Below are 21,331 nucleotides of genomic sequence, written 5' to 3'. Positions count from 1 at the left end.
TGATCCCTGGTCAGCAGCACATGGGAGGTTTTATTCCTTTGGCAGCGACAGTAGCAGAATGGGATCAGCACCCTGGACAGCTCTTGTAAATCAGCTTCTTTCAAAACTTGCCCGAGTTAATTTAGCAGCCATGTTGTTGTCTACATCTATAATGGAGAATAGACTTCCACTTCCATTATTTCTGCTTGAAAAAACTGGAGAATAAGTGGTGGGAAGTAGCTTTTTAGAATTACATTAAAGCATAATGGATTGCCGTTACGTTATTATTCTGCTTTGTGCCATGTTTCTTTACTCCTGTCTGCCTGAGGAAGGTTGGGAGGAACTTAATTGTTTTGATCTGAAGTTCTATACAGAGAAAATTGAAAAGATTGTGCGTTACAACTTAGTTGACTTATATTTAATCCTATCTGAAGTTGAACTACTGGTAAATTCATATAGAAGATCTGATTTAAAAAATATCTCCAAGTCCACTTGTTAGCTTTCAATCACTATTTGCAGTCTTCCTCAGCTTATTGGCCGAGTTAGTTGTCATGTTGATATAGAGCAGCAGTTACTGAGGAAGACTATGGGATATGGTTGAAAAACCAATTAACTGGAGCTCAAGTTGAGAGATCCATGCTCAATCACACAGAGAAATAAGAATATATTTTTCTCTAAGCTTAACATGAATAATGAAAATGATGTGTTATTGATGCGTTCCAGGGCAGACAGAATAAGTAGAAACTGAAAACAACTACCTCTTGTCTCTGTACATTAAATAGCTCCAGGTGTGTGGGTAAATACAAGATTTATTAAAGTATTTTCCAATAGTCGGCCCGAGTTCTAATAGTAGCTGACCAAAAGGCATTACTCTGCATAGCTGTAACCTATATAGGCACTGGAGGTGCTTGCAGAAGTGCAGACTGAGCAGCTCTGCAAATGACTTGTTTTACAGCGTCCCATCCTGCTGCCCAGGTTCCACCAGGACTATTTCAAAAATACAGTTTGCATGACTTGAGGTGGGCTGAGACCACAACCTAAATCTTGTTTTCACTCTGTTTTGTTCTGTTTGACCCGCACATATCTGGCATCAGTTCAAAACAAACAATTCAAAAGAAAACCAGTGTTGGTCAAATAAAAAAAAGAGGATGTTTAAAAAGGTATGTTTTTTTTTCACAAGACTCCCACGTCTTGTAGTAAGAGTAATTCCCGTGGATTGTTCCAGAGACAAAGGCTCAAAGTTGGTAACGCTGCTGTTGATCACAGCTGCTGCCTGATGCAGAGGTGGAGCCGTCAGTGTGAAGCTGAGCTACAACTGTTAAGAGCCGCTTCACTGCTGTCAGTGGGAGCGCGTGAAGCTGTGGAGACCTACGGGTGGTTTATGGAGACTGTTGGCTTCGCTTCCTCTCTCCCCTGCTGCCTTCGCCTGATATTCAATTAATCATCCTCATTTTCCGGGACTGTTAAGACCTAATCTGCACCTACCAAATGCTAAATCACAAGAAGGCAGAGCGTGTTCATGATTGTGTGTGTGTGTGTTTGTGAATATGGAGAGACAGAGAAAAAAGGTTCCAGCACATGTGCACAAACACATGTTTTGCTTTGGGGCCAGCTTTTGACAGCACAACACAAATGAGAGTAAATGTGCTTGATTTCCTTTTTTGGCCTGTGTCTTGCACACGCGCACACACACACACGCACACACATTTATATATTTTTTTACCCTCCACATTATGGGTTGTGATAACGATTGGGAAACAGCAGGAGACAGGTTGTGAACAGAAGTTATATTCATGTAAATCACTAGTTGGGAAATAAAAGCATACAGAAATGTGAATGCATGAATTATAACCCAAATGTTACCTGTATCCTACATTGCAATTGACATTACAATAAGTTTAAGGGGAATTTGATTAATGCCAAGTCTTTCCGGGATATAATTTAATCAGTAAGAAGTGAGAATGAAGTGTTTGGAGAAACCCCGGTGATTTGAAGCTGTAGACCCGTTCACCTCCTCCTACCTCCCTCTTAAATTAAGTGAATACTTTCTGTACTTTCTGAACTTCACGACGAAGGTAAAGGTCAGGTGTATATTTAAATAAGTTTATCACATTTGATTAAATACATTTATACATAAATCTCCGAGTACAGGATGAGTCATTACAAATATTTTTTTTAGATATGGCAAATAATGATAGGAACAGTTATTGTAACAGAACTAACTAATTTATAAAAGTTCTTCTCTGTGTGGTGGTTTAGTGTTTGTGTGGATTCCTTTGGGAACCTTTTGTTTTTCTGTTGCATTGCCAAAGCCCTGTGACAAAAGGACCTAGTGCTGGAGACAATGAGGGAAATGGAGAGGGAATGCTGTCCCCCCTGGGTAGGAATGTGTCCCCTTGCCCAGGTCACAATGCTCAATTCAGCTCGGCCCCCCCAGCGAAAAACACATGCCATTCTGAAATACCAGGTGACGCTTTGTGAGAGCCATTCATTATATCACTGTCACATGTCGGTCCGTTGGCTTATTCAAGACTGAATCAGACAAACTAGACCAGGGGAACGTGGAAGAGGCCCCTCTGTTCGGTTTTCGAAAAAAGCAATGAATCACACCCACACATTGTCATCTGCAGAGTGGCTTAGTTCATGGTAATTACGTTTAATCACAGTTATTACTGCCAAAGCTGCTCTGTAATGACTCACTTTGTGATTAAAAAAAAAAAGTAACAAGTTAACTCTTCAGCAAAGTAACTAAATAACATATAATCCACATGGAAATGCTCATGTCTGTTTATTTTTCACCCACAGGTTCAGCCTACTATGACAACGTGAGGCCCTTAGCTTACCCCGACTCGGACGCTGTGCTCATCTGCTTTGATATCAGCCGTCCAGAAACACTGGACAGCGTGCTGAAAAAGGTCAGTGTCACATTAACAGAGGTGTGAATGTGTCCTCTAATGTCCCCCCCCCCCCCTCTAAACATATCACTGACAATTTTCAAAAAAAGGTACATTTTGTCTTTTACCATGAACAGACAACTGAATAACCTTAAAGGAGGTTCTGATATGTTCAGGCCTGTAATAATAAAAGACTTGAATGTGTTATGAGCCAGCGTGACTGTTTCCCCTTCTTCATTCATGCTGTGATGCAATTCTTTTGTCACACAACTACACAGTAAGGCACAGGATCACAATCAAGTTTTCGTTCAGTGTAAAAAATGCTATTGTAAACTGGAAATTGAGAGTAAACCAAAACAATAAAGTTATAAAATGAGTTGAAAGTTGCTACAAAACTCCATAAGCTTAGCTGAACTGCAGATTCACTTCTTTCACAGTCACACTGTCATATGATACATTGTTACTATAAAAATATTGACTTTTTGAAGTTTCAGTTCTTTAGGTTTAACCAAAGCTTGTATGTGAATATGTGTGCAAAAAAAAACATCATACAGTGATTATGTGGGCAGATATTGACATTATGATACATGATTCGACTGGTCGGATTTGTTTTACATTTTCATTTACTTTTTTCCAGGGCATGTCTCTAACAATGCAAAACAATGTTGTACAATGAGAGATTTTACATTTAACACAAAAAAGGATTTTGCAAATATTACAGTTTCACTTACATTGTGATTAATTGTGCACCAGTGCTTTAGTTCAGCAAGAAAACACTATCCGCAGAAACACAAACAAGGAGTTTTGGGCTAAAAAGAGGATAAGTTAAGAAAATATCCACTCAGTTCGACTAACTAGCAAACTTAGCTAACTCAAATTAGCTTCTGAAGGTATGTTATTTTCAAGAAATTGTGAGCCTTTATCTAAAGAAAAGACGCTATTTCACTAGAGCCAAACAGATGAATCACGATTCTCACAGCTAATGATCGTATGTGAGAGGTGAACATCAGGGAGCGTTTCTCAGGCGACTGACATTCCTGCAGCCGACGCCATCACTCACCACCACCGACGTCGTCAATACAGAACAAAACATTTATCTTTCATGGTGGGTAAATTCTCACAACTAGAGGGGCTCCACTTGAGAACTAACTTGAACTTTGACCTTAGTGGTAGTAGCGGTGAATTAAGTGACCACACAATGCATGCACGGGATGCCAGAGTGACACGTTCAGTGGTCGCTCAAACAAACAGATTAGAAGCATAACGAACGAGTCTAATTGAAGTACCTATATGAATGGAAATGTTCTCTCTTGTCTTTTCTTGTTACTAGTTTAGTGTGGTGTTATTTTTTTCAGCTTTTTCCATCCACTCTCAAATAACACTCATTGCAGTACATGGCACTTTCATCCGATAGCTTTCTGCGTAACCAATTTTTGTGCCCTCCAATTTTCCTTCTTAGAGGATCTTTATTTCTCAGCTAAATTACAAAAATAACTCTCGAATCTTTAGCATTTCCTTTTTGTATGCGGTGTTCTCTTCAGTCTAATCTCTCTTCAAACCCTCATTCCAGTCAACAATGTTGGGTGTCCTTCTGTGTTACCGCTATCATACAGCATTACCCAGCCTAAGATGTCATCCCAATCTCTACCCAGCTATCATCCTTTCTTCACAGCCAGCAACACTTTCTCACCTTTTCTTTTTTTTCTTCTTCTTCTTGACTTTCTGATTAACAGCCTGCCATCATGGCAGCATCCCCACCTTTCTATCATGTGTCAGTGTTTTTATTCTCCTGGCCTTTTGGATTCAAGTATCAAATGTTTGATGTGCTGAGGCCATTTCTGTCTTCAACCTGCCAGGCTACAACATACAGCATTCTCAACATGTACACCACATCTTTTGTTATTAAGGACTGAAAAAGAAGAAGACAGACAGACACACAACACAAACAACTTTCCCTGATAATGCAAGGGTGTGTAATTGTAATCACAGGTTTCAAAGCTGCTGTTTGAGTATCAGCTTCCTAGCACTGATTCACTGATGACACTCTGGGATGGAGTGTTAATTCTAGAGAGTGCCGAGAGTCTTTCCAAGCACAATTAATCCATCTAGGAATCTTTAATTTATTTTCCAGTGAATTAAAAATTGTTTGTTAATTTCACTTTTAAATTATTCTAATTACATTTCATTAATGTTAACTTTATTTCTCATATTATGGTTTTAATGCTGCTTGAAAGCCCTGTTCACACCCTGCATGGCATAGTAATTAAAGGGATGGTTCAAATTTCACTCATTATCTACTCACCCTCATGTCGACTAAGAGCTGGGAGAATTTTCAGAGTCTGTGCCTTCTCTGAGTTACGGGGGGGTCCGCGCGGCAGTATTTGTACATATAATAGTTGTGAATGGTGCTCACTTTTCTTCGTCCAAAAAGACACACCAAAAAACATCCAAATACCTCCATACTGCTCGTCTGTAATGTCCCTCTTAGCCCCGACATGAGAAATTGTTCCGCCGGTCAGTGCAAATCACGCGAGATTTGCACTGACACAGGAAGAGCAGTGAACTGAGACACTGGGAGCTTCCGCTACAAACAAGCTTAAAACATAGACTTATTTAATTTTTATCGGAACAATTTCTCATGTCGGGGCTTCGATACAAGAGGGACATTACAGACGAGCAGTATGGAGGTATTTGGATGTTTTTTGGTGTGTCTTTTTGGACGAAGAAAAGTGAGCTCCGTTCACAACCATTATATGGACAAATACTGCTGCACAGAGCCCCACTGTAACTCAGAGAAGGCACAGAGGACTCTGAAAATTCTCACAGCTCTTAGTCGACATGAGGGTGAGTAGATAATGAGTGAAATTTGAATTTTGGGTGAACTATCCCTTCAAAAAGACATTTCAGTTTAAGATAACAAGTATCAGTACACCATAATGCTTCAAACCAAAATGCTAAACAAATGATATTTAGAAGCTGTTTCCCCATGTTCACCGCCTTACTTTAATGGGTTATCATAAAAATTTAATACGTTATCATGATGATATTTGGCACAAACGCCACAAAAGCCAAGTGCATGAATGTTCAAAACACATTTCATGGAAACAGTGGCACATGTCATGAAATATTAAAAAAATAAATAAATAAAAAAGGCCAAACTGAAGGTGGCATTAAAGGAAAAGTCAGGAGCTCCTAAAAGTTCATAGGATTTATTGTTAATCGTGGTGTAAATATCTCCTCAGATCATAAAACCTCCTGAACTCCAGGAAATATTGTGTCCAATCTGTCAACTGCTCTGAAAACACACAGCATCAATTTTACATCCTTTGATGGACTCTGCAGCAGCAGCTCATGCTCTGCATCGGGGACAAAACTCTCACCAGTTCTTAACATTAACACGAACAATAAGCTGCTCGTCCCATGGGTCCTTTGTGACTCATCTAAATTGCTGCTATTCACCAGTTGCACAGTTTTTTGGCGGAGAGGCGTACTGAAAAGCAACTGCTCGCTCTGCACAACAGCACAACACGCACAACACGCTGAAGCCCGTAACAGCAGCGACGCAGGCATCCGGGAGAAAAGATCTCTTTGTGAGAACGAACAAATGCAGCATCAGTGCTCAAAGTGGCTGCCTGTGCCATGGTGTGAGAAGATAATGAAAGGAGTCTCAGAGAGAACGACGGCGATGAAGAGAAGTTAGATAGTTCTGAGTCATGTTTGTGGTCTGTAATTCATATAGTCTGTCTCTCTCCATCTGTCTACTCTACCATGGACATCACGTTGTAGTGAGCTCATGTTGTGGCAAACAAAACAATTACACTGTTGTTCCTCTACAGTGTTAGTTTGTCGTCTGCTCCACTCTGTGTCTGTTTCCATGTCTGAGTATTGTTCTGCCACATGATCATTACAGGATGTAAAGGGTTCAAGTTCACAGTTCTTAACTTTAGGTTGACTAAGATGTGATGTCTCACATCAGCTAATAAAGGGGTTTGAGTTGGTGATGACAGGTTCAAAGATGAGAGGATGAAATATAAAGAAATTCAGATTTACTCAACTCTGAAAAGAAATCAAGGCCACAAAACACACAAAAAAGTTTTGTATTATTGAAAAACTGCAAAATTGGATCAACAGGTTGCACAACAACAAACAAATATTATTATGTAAATCCTCATATTATCTTTACTTTCAAAACTTGGAATAGAATGTGTGTTTTAGTGTGGTAGCTAGTTGCAGGTATCAGATCATTAGAATGGTTTCAGACATGATACCTGTAAAAACAAAACAAAGTTCTCAAATGTTACAAATGTAAAATGTCTTATTTGTCGTTTAAGGGGGACATATTATGGAAATATCACTTTTTGAAGGCTCTTTAACATATATTTGGGTGTTTGTCTTGCCTTCTGGCCCCCAAAATGCAAGAATTGAAAAACAAACTACCAAAAAAAAATCTGTAATTTGCAGGATCCCTAGATTGACAACCATGTGGTTTTATGAGCTGTTCCCTCAGATGTCTTTCAGTGATGAAACCGTAAATTACAGCTTCAAGTCAGCTTACGACAGTGACTTACACAAGGAAGTGTTTTAGCTCAGGGTGTAGGGAGCAGAAGTTTAGCAACAACTGACAGGAATGTCAGAAGGTCCAGGAGTGATGGGAGGTGAGAAGTTCAACTGTTGAAGGTCAGGAAAAACCAGATCTTCAGGGGGTGTTACTGTTTCAGAGCACGTTCAGAAATGATGACCTGATGAGATGCTGAATGGAACTTTTACCAAGTTTAGGAAATGAATAGCAGCAAACTGATACCCATGATTTTGGATTGAGATGCAACAACAAATTAAATGTTAAGTTGTCCGCATATGTATGTTATTATTGTTGACTCACATGTATTTATCCTTTGATACACAGTGGCAAGGCGAGACGCAGGAATTCTGTCCCAATGCCAAGGTGGTGCTGGTCGGCTGCAAGTTGGACATGAGGACCGACCTCAACGTCCTGAGAGAACTCTCCAAACACAGACTCATCCCTGTCACCCACGAACAGGTGAGGAGCACAAAGACAAGGACACATCCTCTGTCTGTCTTTCTTTCTTTCTTTCTTTCTTCAAGTTTGTTTGTATTGGTGTCCATCTCCTCTGAGACCATCTGCGCTGTCAGACCTAGCTTAAAATTAACGTCTGTTCACCAACAACGCCACAGTAATTTTGTGTGTGAGAAGAACTGAATAGTATTTAATTTACTGAACACTATTGAAACATGTGTGACATATGGTTTTAAAATGTGCAGTCCTTTGTAATTTTCCACCACAGTGATTTTCATTTGCCTATAGTAACACTGATTCACGTTCAAAATTAAACAGTATCATCCCAAACAAATGACACCTATTATTTTGTTCTCCTGTGCACATAAACAAAACGTTGGAAAATGAATTTGGAGAATGACATTCGCTTCAGATCATAACTTCCACAAATATGGAAACACAAGGAGTATAAAAAGAGCCGGGACTGAACAAAGGAGGAGACAAACAGCAGGATGTGCGATAATACAATTGTTTTGTTTGTGTCTTGGAGCGATGAACAGTGTGAATTTTAATAGCCTATTTTCATGTAAATGTGAATTCCCACTTCTTGGCAGCCTTTTGTCAACAAATTAATATTTTCTCATACCTCTGACAAAGCAAAGGTAACGACCTTCATTGTCCTGTCAGTAATGGCATCAAAATTGGTCCATCAAGATCTCAGATTAGTTTTCTATGCATGAATTGATTTAACTCCAAATTCACAAAGGCCTTTGATTAAACCAAAACATCTATATATGTTTGTTTTTTTCCTGCAGCCACATTCAACTTTGACACCGTTTATCCAACTTTTCTATCCAATCCTCACTTCGAGGCCACTGTTACTTTGTTGCTGGGGTCATTTCTAATGGAGGGGCCACTTAACGACCCTGCACATAGGCAGCTACACTTTCACTTTCAACACAAAAGAAAGTCACAGATGTTGCCACTATGCACATAGTTGTAAACGTGTAAATAAAGCAGATGAGGGATGATTTGGACTGAAAATGGCTGGGGTACTTGAACATTGTGGTATGAACCAAAGAGCTTCTCCTTATTCATTTAAAAGGACTTTGCCACAAATGGCCACAAACTTGGATCTTTACAATTAATGCACTTCGTTCCAACTGATGTGACCCCCGGGGGAAGTGCACTCACCAGAACAAACAGCACAGTTCATGTGCAATTAAATCGTATGTGAACTGTGTCACTACAGCTGAAATCAGCTCAGTGGCCGGCTCTTTGAAATGGAGACTTCAAATGTTGGAAAGTTTCCATTATTGAAATAATAATGCAGCCTCTCTGCTAGCACAGCTTAAACTTAATATTTTCCATTAAGAAAAAGTAATACAGCTCAATCTTGTCGCTAGGTATTTCTTCAGTCTGGTCTAACTCTCAGCTCTGATCCATGATCGCCCATGCTGCTGTATGGGCTATATCTATAAAATGACACCAATCAATAGAATTTGACTTGACTGGATCAACAACCTCAGAGTGGTTAAATCGGTTTAATGTCTAGGTGTCCCTTGCTGTATTACAACATACTACGAGTGCACACAGAGTCAGTGCTGTTGGAGAACAGGTGAGCAAAATAAATGCACGCCATGCAAGTTCAAGCAGGCCAGATTTAAGACGGTGCTAACCACCACTGGGAATAAGCTGAGCTTTTACGCCAGAGTTTTATAGTCACACAGATAGGACTTAAATATTTCATAGCAGCGTAGGGGATCTTAGCCATCTGTATGCCCTGACCTATCATGCCTCTGAGTGAAGGCTTTTACTGAGTGGAGCGTTTTTCCTGTACACAAGTACAACGGCTCAGTTTCTACAAAAGCAAGGTAAACAGTGACAGCGTCTAACAAGCTGTGATAATAACAATAATCCTTCAGGGCCTGTTGCAGATCCAGTTGTGTGCATGTGTACACTCAGAACTGAACAGCTTTTGAAATGTCCAAACCCAGAATTCACCAAATTGAGAATGTTTTAGTATGTTGTGTAAATGCTTTATGCGCCTGTATTGAATTACACCAGGCCTCCCACACAATTCAAGTATTTCAGGTTCACCATGGTTTAAGGACATTTAAGAATGTAAAAAGCATCATTTCCACCACAAGATGCCTCTCTGCTTCTCTCACACAGGCACACAATTTATTTTTATCATAGCTCTAAGTATTAGCTCTCAGCAGCTCTCAAGGTGAGTCACTCACTTCTGGACTGCAAACAAACACATAGTGCAGCTGAGGGCTGGATAACTCTTTGGATTTTAAATCTGCACAAATCAATATGTTATGGTAACAACTGATGAAAAACTTCATATAATTACAAACAAGACACTTAAGAACCCATAGAGGATTGTTTTCAGACACTGAAGCTCTGATAACACCAACGCCAAACAGCAAACACACCAGAGTTACTGCTTTATGATTGTATATCATAGTGGTTGTGTAGGCTACTGGAAATTAAATCGAGTTTGAACAACTTCAACCTCAAATCCAAGTCAACAATTGTACTAACTTTGCCTCGAGTCCTTCCCCCAAACATTGTTTTCACAGTGACTTTGATTTTGACCGGCAAAATGTGAACAGTTGATCCTTGAGGAGTAAATCTGAAGGACTCCCTAAAGGGAATGGACAGGAATAGAATAAACGGACAGACAGACGTACAACCCCAAAACATACAACTAGCTTGTGAACATTTTGTAGCATTTAGCAGATGGAGCCAGAGCCAGATATTTCCCTCGTGAGTCAGAAAATGACGAAATCAGAGGTTGAAGGAGAAGGAGACTTTTAAATAAAGGAATTTAATTTGACCTCAGCCAAGACCTTTACTGAATAATGTTGCACCACATCTGCTGGAGCCAAAGTGGCCGGTTAGATCAGTAAAAAGCAGAGTCAAGTCTTCACTGTTCATTCTGTATTTCTCTGTGTTTTCAGGGCACCAACCTGGCCAGGCAGATCGGAGCCGTGGCCTACACCGAGTGCACCTCCAAGTATTCGGAGAACAGTGTCCGCGATGTTTTCCACGTCACCACGCTGGCGTCCGTGTCCCGCATCCATCGGCCACAGCTCAAACGTGCTGGCTCACGCCGCGGCCTTAAGCGGGTCTCCCAGCAACCGCCACGGACTGAGATCCATGAGCACCCACCTCCCATTAGAAAGGACCGGGCCAAAAGCTGCGTGCTCATGTAGGACCGTTCTACCAGCAACCTGGCCTCTGTGTGTGTGTGTGTGTGTGTGTGCGCTGCCAATGGATGCAAACCATGACGCACATGAACTTAATTTATTGGTGTCGATCTTTTGCACTGCATAAAAGGACAATATGATGAAAACAAGAATGAATACTATCCTGTGGAATACTTAAGGATTTGTTTGTCTTGTCATCTTTAGCAAAAATCTCCTTGTTATTTTTCTCTGTGGCCGTGTTCTCATCATGGGGGGGGGATATGTAGCGGGAAAAACTGGTTTAGTTTGATGCTTTTTGAACAAGTGGAAGGAAATGAGCATGGACGCAAAAAGGCTGGTTGTCAAATGAAATACAAGGAAACGAAGGTGTGTGTGTGTGTGTGTGTGTGTGTGTGGATTCAAAATAAATAAAAAAAAAAACAATAATTTGAAATATCACCTTGCAAGAACCAGTGATAGCTGTGCTGGTCTTGACCTCTATTATGTTGTTTCTCCATTTTGAAATGCTACTCTCTCTGTTTAAGTAAATGAAGCACAATGCAATGCACGCAAGCTGTTCTGAGTTCATCTGTAAATGTCAGGGAATGAACCTCCACTTCATACGATGAGCCGAAAAAGAAAAATCTGGACAGACAAATACTCGTGGGCTGAGATGACACTAATTTTCTTAAACCACAAGTGCTTTTAATATTGAAAACTGAATAATCACTCACCACATAATACTGAAGTGTTGTGAAATTAATACTGTTCTATTAATCCACACTGGGAAGAAAGTCACAGAGGGAGTTAAGAGGGTGACTGTTATGTTGTACATGTAATAATGAAATAAAAAAAAACTTGCTCTGCTGAGTGGTGGAACATTTTTATTATGCAAGTTATTAATTTCTCCTGAATAATTATGGGTAGAAAAGTTAAGTATATAAATTGGAAATCTTTGATTCATTCTTCTTTCGTCTTGGCCAGAATTTTCTCTCTGTGCATCAGTTCACCTCATCTCAGGAGCAAAGAGCTCAGTGGTACTTTCTACCTCTGAACATTTTGTCTCAGGAAGACACAAACAATTTTTCTCTGAAAAAGTTTCTTCTGTATCTTGGGAAAGATACAGAAATTTTTCACTTGAAGAATATCTCCAACCAGAATCCACTGCACAGAAAAACTGCACAGCAAATAGCAAACTTGGCTGGGAACAAAAATGCACAGAGATAAATCCACTATATTCACCTGGCAGCCTGTTTGCAACAACTCAAGACAAATTTGATTAAGAATAAATTCAACAACACATTTGTAAACATGAGACTTTAAGAGCTAAATACCACTGCTAGTCTGCTAGCATCAGAAGTTAATGTTAAAAAAGTAACAAGTAATCTACCATGTTCCCATCTTAGTTTAGAGGTTTAACATTTAAACAAAATGCATTTAAGTCTCTGAGTTTCGGAGATATTAGCTCATAAATACCTGACATGACAATAAGGTTTAAGTTAACAACTCATCTTCTGGGGACCATGACAGAGTAATAGTAAGAGATAGAGCTGAGACATTTCATCCTGAGTGAAAGCATTGGACTAATCAACCAACAAATAAGAAATTTAAAGGAAGTCCTAAGTCATTGTATTTGTCAAGTAGTTGTACACTATTTTAAATAACGACTGTACAACTATCTATGGATAATTTCACAGAGTGACGATGGGGCTCAGATCAACCCTTAAGGTTGACTTCCAAGTAGCCCATTGATCAGATGCAGCAGAATAATCAGGTTGTACTTGATGTCAGTCCTGGAGAAGTTTGATTGGATGTCATCTGTGAGTGATCTGTCCTGACCTATCATCCTTTACAGACCAGAGGATCACTGGTGAGATGGCTTTTGAGCCAGCTCTAATATATTGTATACATAGTGTTAGGACAGATATTGTTCACCATGCTGAAGGGACATGGTGAGAGGGAGCACTTGGTTTGCATCCCTGTCCTCCTATTGTCACAAAACCAGGCTACATTTACCGGCAGTGTAATCTAAAATGTTCATTTTCGTACTGGCATTTGTTTAAAATCTATTCAGCGACGAACTCCATATGATTAAATTCCACTCAGATTAAAAATGAATACAGCTGCTCTGGACTGTATTCATGAGCCTTGTAGTTTGACCTTTAACTGTGACTCTTGTTCCATTTGTTTCCCACCACCATGGACGAGGCCCTGCGGCAACTCGCTGCCTCTGTGAGCAACGGCAAAGTGACATTTCACAGCATCGCTGCCATGTTGCCATGCGGGGAGCGCGAGGTCGCACCACATGCCCGAAGCCAGACCAGGGCAGGGCTGGAGTCAGAGAGGAGAGGACATCCGCACAGATGGAGCAAGAAAAATCTGACATATATGCAGAACCTGACAATGTCTGCATAGTAATTTAATCTCTAATGCTTGTGGCGGTTAATAATAACTAGTCAGATTCATGGAAAATGAGCCTCAGTGGTATGGTGCAAATCCGAATGTGGTGCATTAAAAATGAATTTATCATTCACATACAAAGTTGTGTTTTCTATTATCACTATCATAGACAGAATAAGCCTCCTGGACAGATCCACTGACATGTTAGGACCTTAGTGGAGATTTCCACTCTGACACTCTGCACTTTAATGCTACATACCTGCTACAGCCGCTTTAAAAGCATCACTGAGGTCAAGAAAGGGTAGAAACCTGCAGGCTGCACTGGCTCAGCCCCTGGTTTGGTGGTAGACACAAATGTGAAAGATGTCACTTGTTAGTCTTTCTAGCCTTTGGGTGAAGTGAGCAGTGTATGGAAAACACTCGACCCCCCCCCCATCCCCATCCTTACGGCTTTACCTGGCTCAGTGACATTCCACTTAAAGCCAAATACCATTTTTCATCTATTGCCAGATGCTTACCATTTAGTCAAGGCAATCTATGAGAGGAAAAAGTAGATATGTGGGAGAAATGAAGTCAAACAGCCCAGAGGGTGGAACACCACAGAGAGAAAAAGCCCATTAGATGCCAGTGTTTTATGAGAAACCAGAAGACCCTGAGGTGTACATTTCATCTTTATATTACAGGTATTGTTATGGTATGTAGGTATCATAACCACAGCACAGCCAAGTGAGTTTTACACTGGTCCATTTACATAAGATGGAAAAGGCTATAATGTTTTTTCACATTCAGGTTGCACTGTCGCCAGAGGCGAACATGATTCACTTCCTGGCATAAAAGCGACCAGGGACGGGTCCTTGAAAACCACTGACTACAGACTGACTGGACTCTACCAGTGACAGGTGTAAAAGAAGGAACAAAATATAACTAAGTGGGAAAGCACAATGGGTTCAACACAAGAGCAAACGAAAGAGGAAGATGAAAGAGAAGAGCTGATGTGAGGTTTGTCTTGAAGGGTTTTATAGTGGACAAGGTGACTTCAGCCACTACTTTTAATGCAGCGTGTTGAGTAGTGGCAGAGTGCTGAACACAGGCTCATCCAAAACCAGGACATAATGGGCTGTAGACTTTAGCCATAGCAAAAGGATGTTGAGTCAAATAGCTCCAGCACTTTGTTCCAGAATAACAATTACTTAAGGGACAACCATTCATTTTTTATGCAGCCACAGCAGCAAGAAAACAAATCCCAATGACTTTGCTGATTCCTGACCTTTTATCTGGTTCTACCATATCTTTTTTTGTGTTAGAAATATCTTTTACCATGAAATGTGTATACAGACATTAATATTTCATCGGTGCTGTTACTTCATGGTCTGCAAACGGAGCATCAGTTTAATAGCTGGAGAAAGTCAGGAGGTCAGTAAGGTCCATAGGCTTCATCCTCTGGGAAACATGACACAATAGCCGTGTTTCCACTGCAGGAGTTCCTGGTAAAGGGAGGGGGTAGGAACTTCTACAGGAACCGTCCTGTCACTCGGCCCTCTCAGTGGTCGTATCTCCACTGCAGCGTCGGACCCCGCGGTGACGTCATGAGTTTCCATCGCCGCTTAATCGCTGTGCGACAGTTTCTACCGTGACGTCACCCAGGCAGGTCACAAGCACATGCACAAAAATCATAACAACAATGGAGAAGAAGGATGGAAGGAGCTGAGGTGGTAGCCGCGTTTCTGGTTTGTGTGTTTGTGCACATGGCGGTTGATTGTAATCCTGCTTGAGTTTTTTATTTTTATTTTATTTTTTTACTTTTCACAGCATTGTTTTGTGGCGTGATGGATCCCCAGTGTGTCGAGGTGCGCTGATATTTTCATTTCGCCGCGATGACTCAAACCCCCTCTGAATCTCCTCGGTGCTGTAGACTACATCAATGTCTGCACCTCATCGTCGCTCCATTTGTGTACATCTTCCTGCTGTTTTCTTGTTGTTTACAGCGGTGTCTGCTAGGCTAATGCCCCTTCTGCTCCCCCTTTTAAAAATGCCGCTTGTTTTGGTGCTGTCTGGTAGCGTCAGAGCCTGCTCTAGCTTTAGCCAATCAGTGCCGGGTTAACCTCGAGCCCCACCCAGGAGCTTTTCAGGGCTGAACGGAGTACCTACCCTGGAGTAGGTACTCCGTTGGCCCCCGTAAAAGTTCCTGTAAACGGCCCTGTGGGGGAGGTTCCTGCAGTGGAAACACGCACCAACGGGGCTGGCCCCATAAAATTACCCCCAAGTTCCTGCAATGGAAACGAGCCTATTCACTGCAGGCCTCAGGTGAGATGACGTTTGGGAGAGTATGCATATAACTAGACTAGAAAATACTGAGCTGTATCACACGCCCATGTAGGTCATCTTGCAGGTTATGTCACTGAGGCTGGGCTCAGAGCAGAAACACGTGTCGTTTCAAAGATGTACAGCTCAATAACAACATGAACCGCAGCCTTCAAAATCTCCATAGCCCAATCAACACCCCTCTGAAGCAGTTTGAACAAAATCATTACAAAACACTACAAAACAGAACATTACAGCACCTCATGAAGGAGGATTTGTTGCATTCCTGCGTGAGTTCCAGCTAAGTTAACCTAATCAACTTGCAGCTGAGTGAGACAGAAATCAGAGATGAGAGAATAGAAAAGAAATTGAACATTATTTTCTTTCCCCGTGACATAATAGCACACCCAACGAAATGTTGTCCCTGGGTAATAAGCTCCATAACAGTCTGTTTACATGCAGCAAATGCCTTGTAAGTTTGTAACTCATGCATGAAATTTGCAGAATCATCTTTAAAAAATGGAGGCCCCTTGAATGTACCTAATCAATTTGTGTCTTATTTCTCCAGTGGCTGCTTATGGTTGTTGTGACACAGAGCCAGCTGATAGGTAGAAAGAGTCTTGTCCTTTTCCACATGAATCATAAGACGTTTTGTTTTTCCAATCTAACCATCTAATGACTGTTACAGAGAAGCTACAACACCTACATTATACAGTACGACCGCTGCGAGGGTTAACCAGTCACATGTAAAATAAAGTCATACACGGTCATGTGTAAATTTCACATGTAATTATGGTAATTTCAACGTTTAAAACACATTGTGTTTTCTTCTGGAAGTTTGTTTGTGCACTTAAGAGAAAGGAATCTATCGAGGTTCCGCTTTGTCTGCATTATTATCATATGCGTCATTATCTTGATACAAACACACTTTGCAGGGGGTCCATTTTTCATTTTAATTCCACTATAAAGTAGCGCTGATCAGTGACCACCGAGGCTCAACCCTTCTGCATCTTTAATGCTCTTCCTGCTTGCACAGTGTGTGGGGCAATAAAACCACTGCCTAATGCTCCGAGGGTGGAAGATGGCCGACACCACTGCTCTATTATCGCTTCGGTTTTGCTCAAATTCACGCTTTTAACATCGAAAGGAAAAGCTATTCAGTGAAATACGGCCGGCAACAAGCATCAACCACCCGATACAAGCAACACAACAGTAATACCAGGATAATGGCTGCCGTGTCAGTGGGAGAGAGTGAGTCATTAAAAATTCAACACCCATTTAAACAGTATGTAAAATTGAGCAGATTAAAAATATATGTGCCCTGTGTCCATGAGGGGTAAAGGCTTCTCCTCCTGTTTTCTCTGTGCAACAATGAAGGCGGCAAATTTGTGGAGTCAGGGCCGAGGAAAGGACATGCACAAAACAAAATGCATCTGCACATACAATCTGCACTGAAATTGGATTTTTACCTTGGTGGAACTCCTCCAAATTTAACTAGAAGTAAACACAGCTCATACTGGAGGGTCTGACAGAAAAAAAACAAAAAAAAACACAACTTTTTCCCCAAACTGTGTAATGTCGGCGTCCGTCTTTGAACAAGGGAGAAGGTTTCTAGGGCAGTGTGAACTTGTTTTTGCAAAGAGAGGAAACCGGTTGGTTTTGTAAATAGTTTCCCTGTTGTGACCCGGCTTTAAGGACTTTGTTGAAGAGACACTTGTAGACAGCGTTATGGTTCCTGCCGAGGGCTGTGACCAGAGTGCTGTTAAAATACTCCTGGAGGCTTCGGGCCAGCGAGTAATGAGGATCACAGCCGCAAAGTGTGAGAGCAGTCGGGGTCATCATGCACAAGTGCACTCATTATTCTCAGCTACTTGACTACAGAGAGCTGACATGGTGGTGTTGTGTTTAGAATGCACACGCAAATATATTAAATGTGCAGTGGCTGAGAATAGATGAATTATAGATTTTAATCAATACCAACACAAAAGTCAGGGCTATATTTTTATTAGTTTTCATTATCTTTCTTTTTATTACTTTGACACAAAGTGTGTGCGAGAAAGTTAATCTTAGTCTACTGGCTCATCTTCAAGACTTCAATCAAATCAGTCTGTTTCAGTCTTCTGACCAAACTCGTGTTACACCACCGACACCTCTGTATGTGTTTTTAATGTTGTTATGCTATTTTTGGTGATTCTGTGAAAACAGATTAATTTGGAACAAAGATTGTCATTGGGTCAGTTTTAGCACTTTCATCTTGCTATATAACTCCAATCCAGACTGAGACAAAGATATAAATACAGTGTTTTTTGATACAAAGAAAATAAAGGTTGGGACGTAAAGCAGCGATAAATCTGACTGTCATTTTGTTTTTCTCTTGTCAGGATTCCTCAATCGATTGGCTGCTAATCCTAATCATCTGATTTCCGATAAAAATATTGGAATGATTGGAAACACTGATCACCTTTGGTTTATTCTCAGCTCCCACCTTAGAGTGACCACAAAGACCGTGTTGAACTTTTACAAAGTGTGTGAGACTGAACGTACGCCAGAGACATGACACTATGGCATTTTATGATGCATTAGAGCACTTTTTGAGCTGGAGACTTGAGTGACTTTTAATGATAGCTGACAATTTAAATGTATATTTTATCAGGCCTACTCTGATTTCTATTGTGCGTATGTTTTTATTGTGTATGAGAGCAGCTGACCACTGTTGAATTTCCTTCAGGATCAATAAAGTTGCATCTATCTATCTATCTATCTATCTATCTATCTATCTATCTATCTATCTATCTATCTATCTATCTATCTATCTATCTATCTATCTATCTATCTATCTATCTATCTATCTATCTATCCATCCATCCATCCATCCATCCATCCATCCATCCATCCATCCATCCATCCATCCATCCATCCATCCATCCATCCATCCATCCGATCATATTGGCCGATCACACTTTTAGATGATAATATTGGATTGGCCGCAAATAAAGTGAGCCCAGCATCCCTAAGGTGTTGGATCAATCATCTGGCCCATAAAAAGTAAATCAATAGTCTGAAAGGCAAATTAAAATTTCCCCAGAAATCCCTAGTAACAGCTTTGCTCGGATACTTGACTTTCTGAAAAATGGCCCCAAAAACCAAAAACCTCCGGCGTCCTATCACAGAGGATTTTTTGAAGCAGCAACTCCTCACATTAGAGATGCTGGAACCAGGGAATTGTTGGCATTTTTACTTGAGAGGTCGACCACGCTAAATGACAACATGACATCTGGGTCTCCCCAATGTGCCTGCCCTAGCTTCCTCCAGAACACGGTCTCTGCCTGTTGTTTTAGCTGGCAGAACAGTCCCAGGCAAACTGTCACTGGAAGAAAAGAGAAAAAACAACTGACAATCACTCTGCTTAAGTTAAATTTAGCTGCAGGGTGAGTGACTGCCCTCAAGTGATTGAAGCAAACGCCAATCTGCTTGTACATGTTTGCACACACACGCACACACACAGATGTGTAGCTTCACAAACAAATAAGCACACTGAAGCACTCCAGATGGCCAAGCAGATTGTTCTGTGCTAATTTCCCCTGTGCAACGTATGAACAGAAATATCTCCCATGATGGGATAGCCCAGTCCACACTAAGGCAGAAAGACTCAACATGTAACAAGCAACCTACTTCTTACACAAAGAGCCACTCACACATGCAGCCATAACTCAGTTAGAGTTAAAGAGGCTCAACACAGACCTGTCTTCACATAGAGAGACTTACACCTTGTGACTGATTAATTATATTTAAATTAGTTATTCCTTATTGCCTATTCTGCAAATAACCTCAGTGATTATTGACAAAGTGACCACCCAGTTGTGATATTAATGTTACGACTTCATCCATTGACTAAAATGTCACTAAAAAGTTGGAGATTACCGGTATATTATTTTCCATGCTAGTGGCATTGCTCCGGGGATGTCAATGTCAGTCAGTCCAACACTGAAAATATCTGATAGGACAACTACAGATAAGTGAAGTGACATCCCAGAGGATGAGTCTTTCTGACACTGATGTTTTTTCAGGAAGTTTACATTTTTGTAAAATCGACCACTGTCTCGACAACTCTTACATCATTTGCCACCTTTTTTAAAGTACATAACAAAAATAAGGCAAAAAAGGAGAACATTATATATGGAGAGAGATGGGGATGAGGAGAATTTGAATCTGTCTGAAAGCTACAGAATTGGCATTCCCATCAACATTAGCTGTTCAACTGTGAACACAGCAAATATTGAATTACATTTTCTTCTTTCTCTACATATAAGTTACTGCTGATTCCCTGAAAAAAAAAAAAAATAACTTTTTCTGGTCACCTGACAGTTGAGTTGAGAAACAGCACTGAAACTCATTGTCACCATTCATTTAACTGTATAGTAAAAGAAACCAAACAGTGGTGTATTGTGGTGCTTGTGCTCTGTATCATGCTGTAACCCCATCGCTCATAAAGAGTAACCGAGCTGAATGCACGCTTCGCTGCAGCTTTGCACTGAAAGAAAAAAAAAAAAGAATCAGCTGACTGGAGGAAAGCAACGTCCTGGCACTCGGGCGTCTGGCACGGCACATCTGGCATTTAAAAGGCCTCGGAGCAAGCGTGCTGCTGACATTACTGTTTCGCGTGGGCTCTTTCTCTGTTTTCAGCCACCTGGATTTTGATATCTGTTGTTGTCATAGCGATGAATGACACTGGATCCAGCATTTTATCCTTCAACCAAATGTCAGAGACACAAATTGTTAAAAAAAAAAGAGTTACTGATGTTAATTTATGGAAATGTTTAAATAATGCTCCAGTGCCAGTCTTTAAACTGGGTTTAGGAGTTTATATAAAGACGTTATGTAGTTCAAGAAGAAAGAATTGAATATGTGTTAGTGGAGCTGGAGGTAGGTTTTAGCATGTAAAATTACCCCGACTTCAAAAGTACGCATCTATTCATCTGTCAGCACTAAAAACTCCATACTGACAAAACATAGGAGGCTATAATCATCACTTTGGCCTTCAAGCCAACATCTATATAAGGTTGATATAGGGTTCAGTCATTCAAGTCGACTCGTGGCCTGAAGGCATAATTGTTCCAAGCTCGTTCTGCTAGAAAAGTTGATCGTGGCTGCAGGAGCAGGGTGGGTTTTTTTTCTGCAATGTTTCTGCCCTTCAAACACTCACTCACTTCCCTGTTGTTTCAATAGGTGATGCTTCTGTATATGTAACCCCCCCCCCCCACCACATTTGTTCTGATGGTTATTGCATGGATTACAGTCACCACTGTGCAGACCACCAACATCTCCTGAGGGAAAATGACCTAGTGCTATAAGTAGAAACATACATTATTAAGGTGGCATGTTTTTCCTTATGCAAAGAAACATTGTCTACATATTGAACTGGGTCTCATTTTTCATGAATGTGAGAGGGAAGAACTGAGCTTATGAATGAAGCATCACGACAATTAGGGTTTGGAAACTTAAAAGGAGCATGTTGACGTTGTGGAATCTGTCCAGTTAATATAAAG

At 40.7% G+C, this 21,331-nt stretch overlaps 1 protein-coding gene across 1 annotated transcript in view; it reads left to right on the top strand.

The window, feature by feature from the left end:
* The window catches only part of LOC311002368 (rho-related GTP-binding protein RhoN-like), a gene marked incomplete at its 3' end in the record, with an annotated part of 29,197 nt that extends 18,086 nt beyond the window's left edge, over positions 1 to 11,111 (top strand). The window contains exons 3-5 of the mRNA XM_083993718.1: positions 2,785 to 2,894; positions 7,777 to 7,911; positions 10,857 to 11,111. Coding sequence (XP_083849844.1) covers positions 2,785 to 2,894; positions 7,777 to 7,911; positions 10,857 to 11,111 — 500 coding nt within the window. The remainder of the gene's footprint in view (positions 1 to 2,784; positions 2,895 to 7,776; positions 7,912 to 10,856) is intronic.
* Between the last annotated feature and the right edge of the window lie 10,220 nt (positions 11,112 to 21,331).

Source organism: Trachurus trachurus (genome assembly GCF_905171665.1).
Source record: "Trachurus trachurus genome assembly, chromosome: 19".
Taxonomy (NCBI): Eukaryota; Metazoa; Chordata; class Actinopteri; order Carangiformes; family Carangidae; genus Trachurus; species Trachurus trachurus.
The sequence above is the reverse complement of the archived record's forward strand: the minus strand, read 5'-3'. Positions and strand labels throughout refer to the sequence as shown.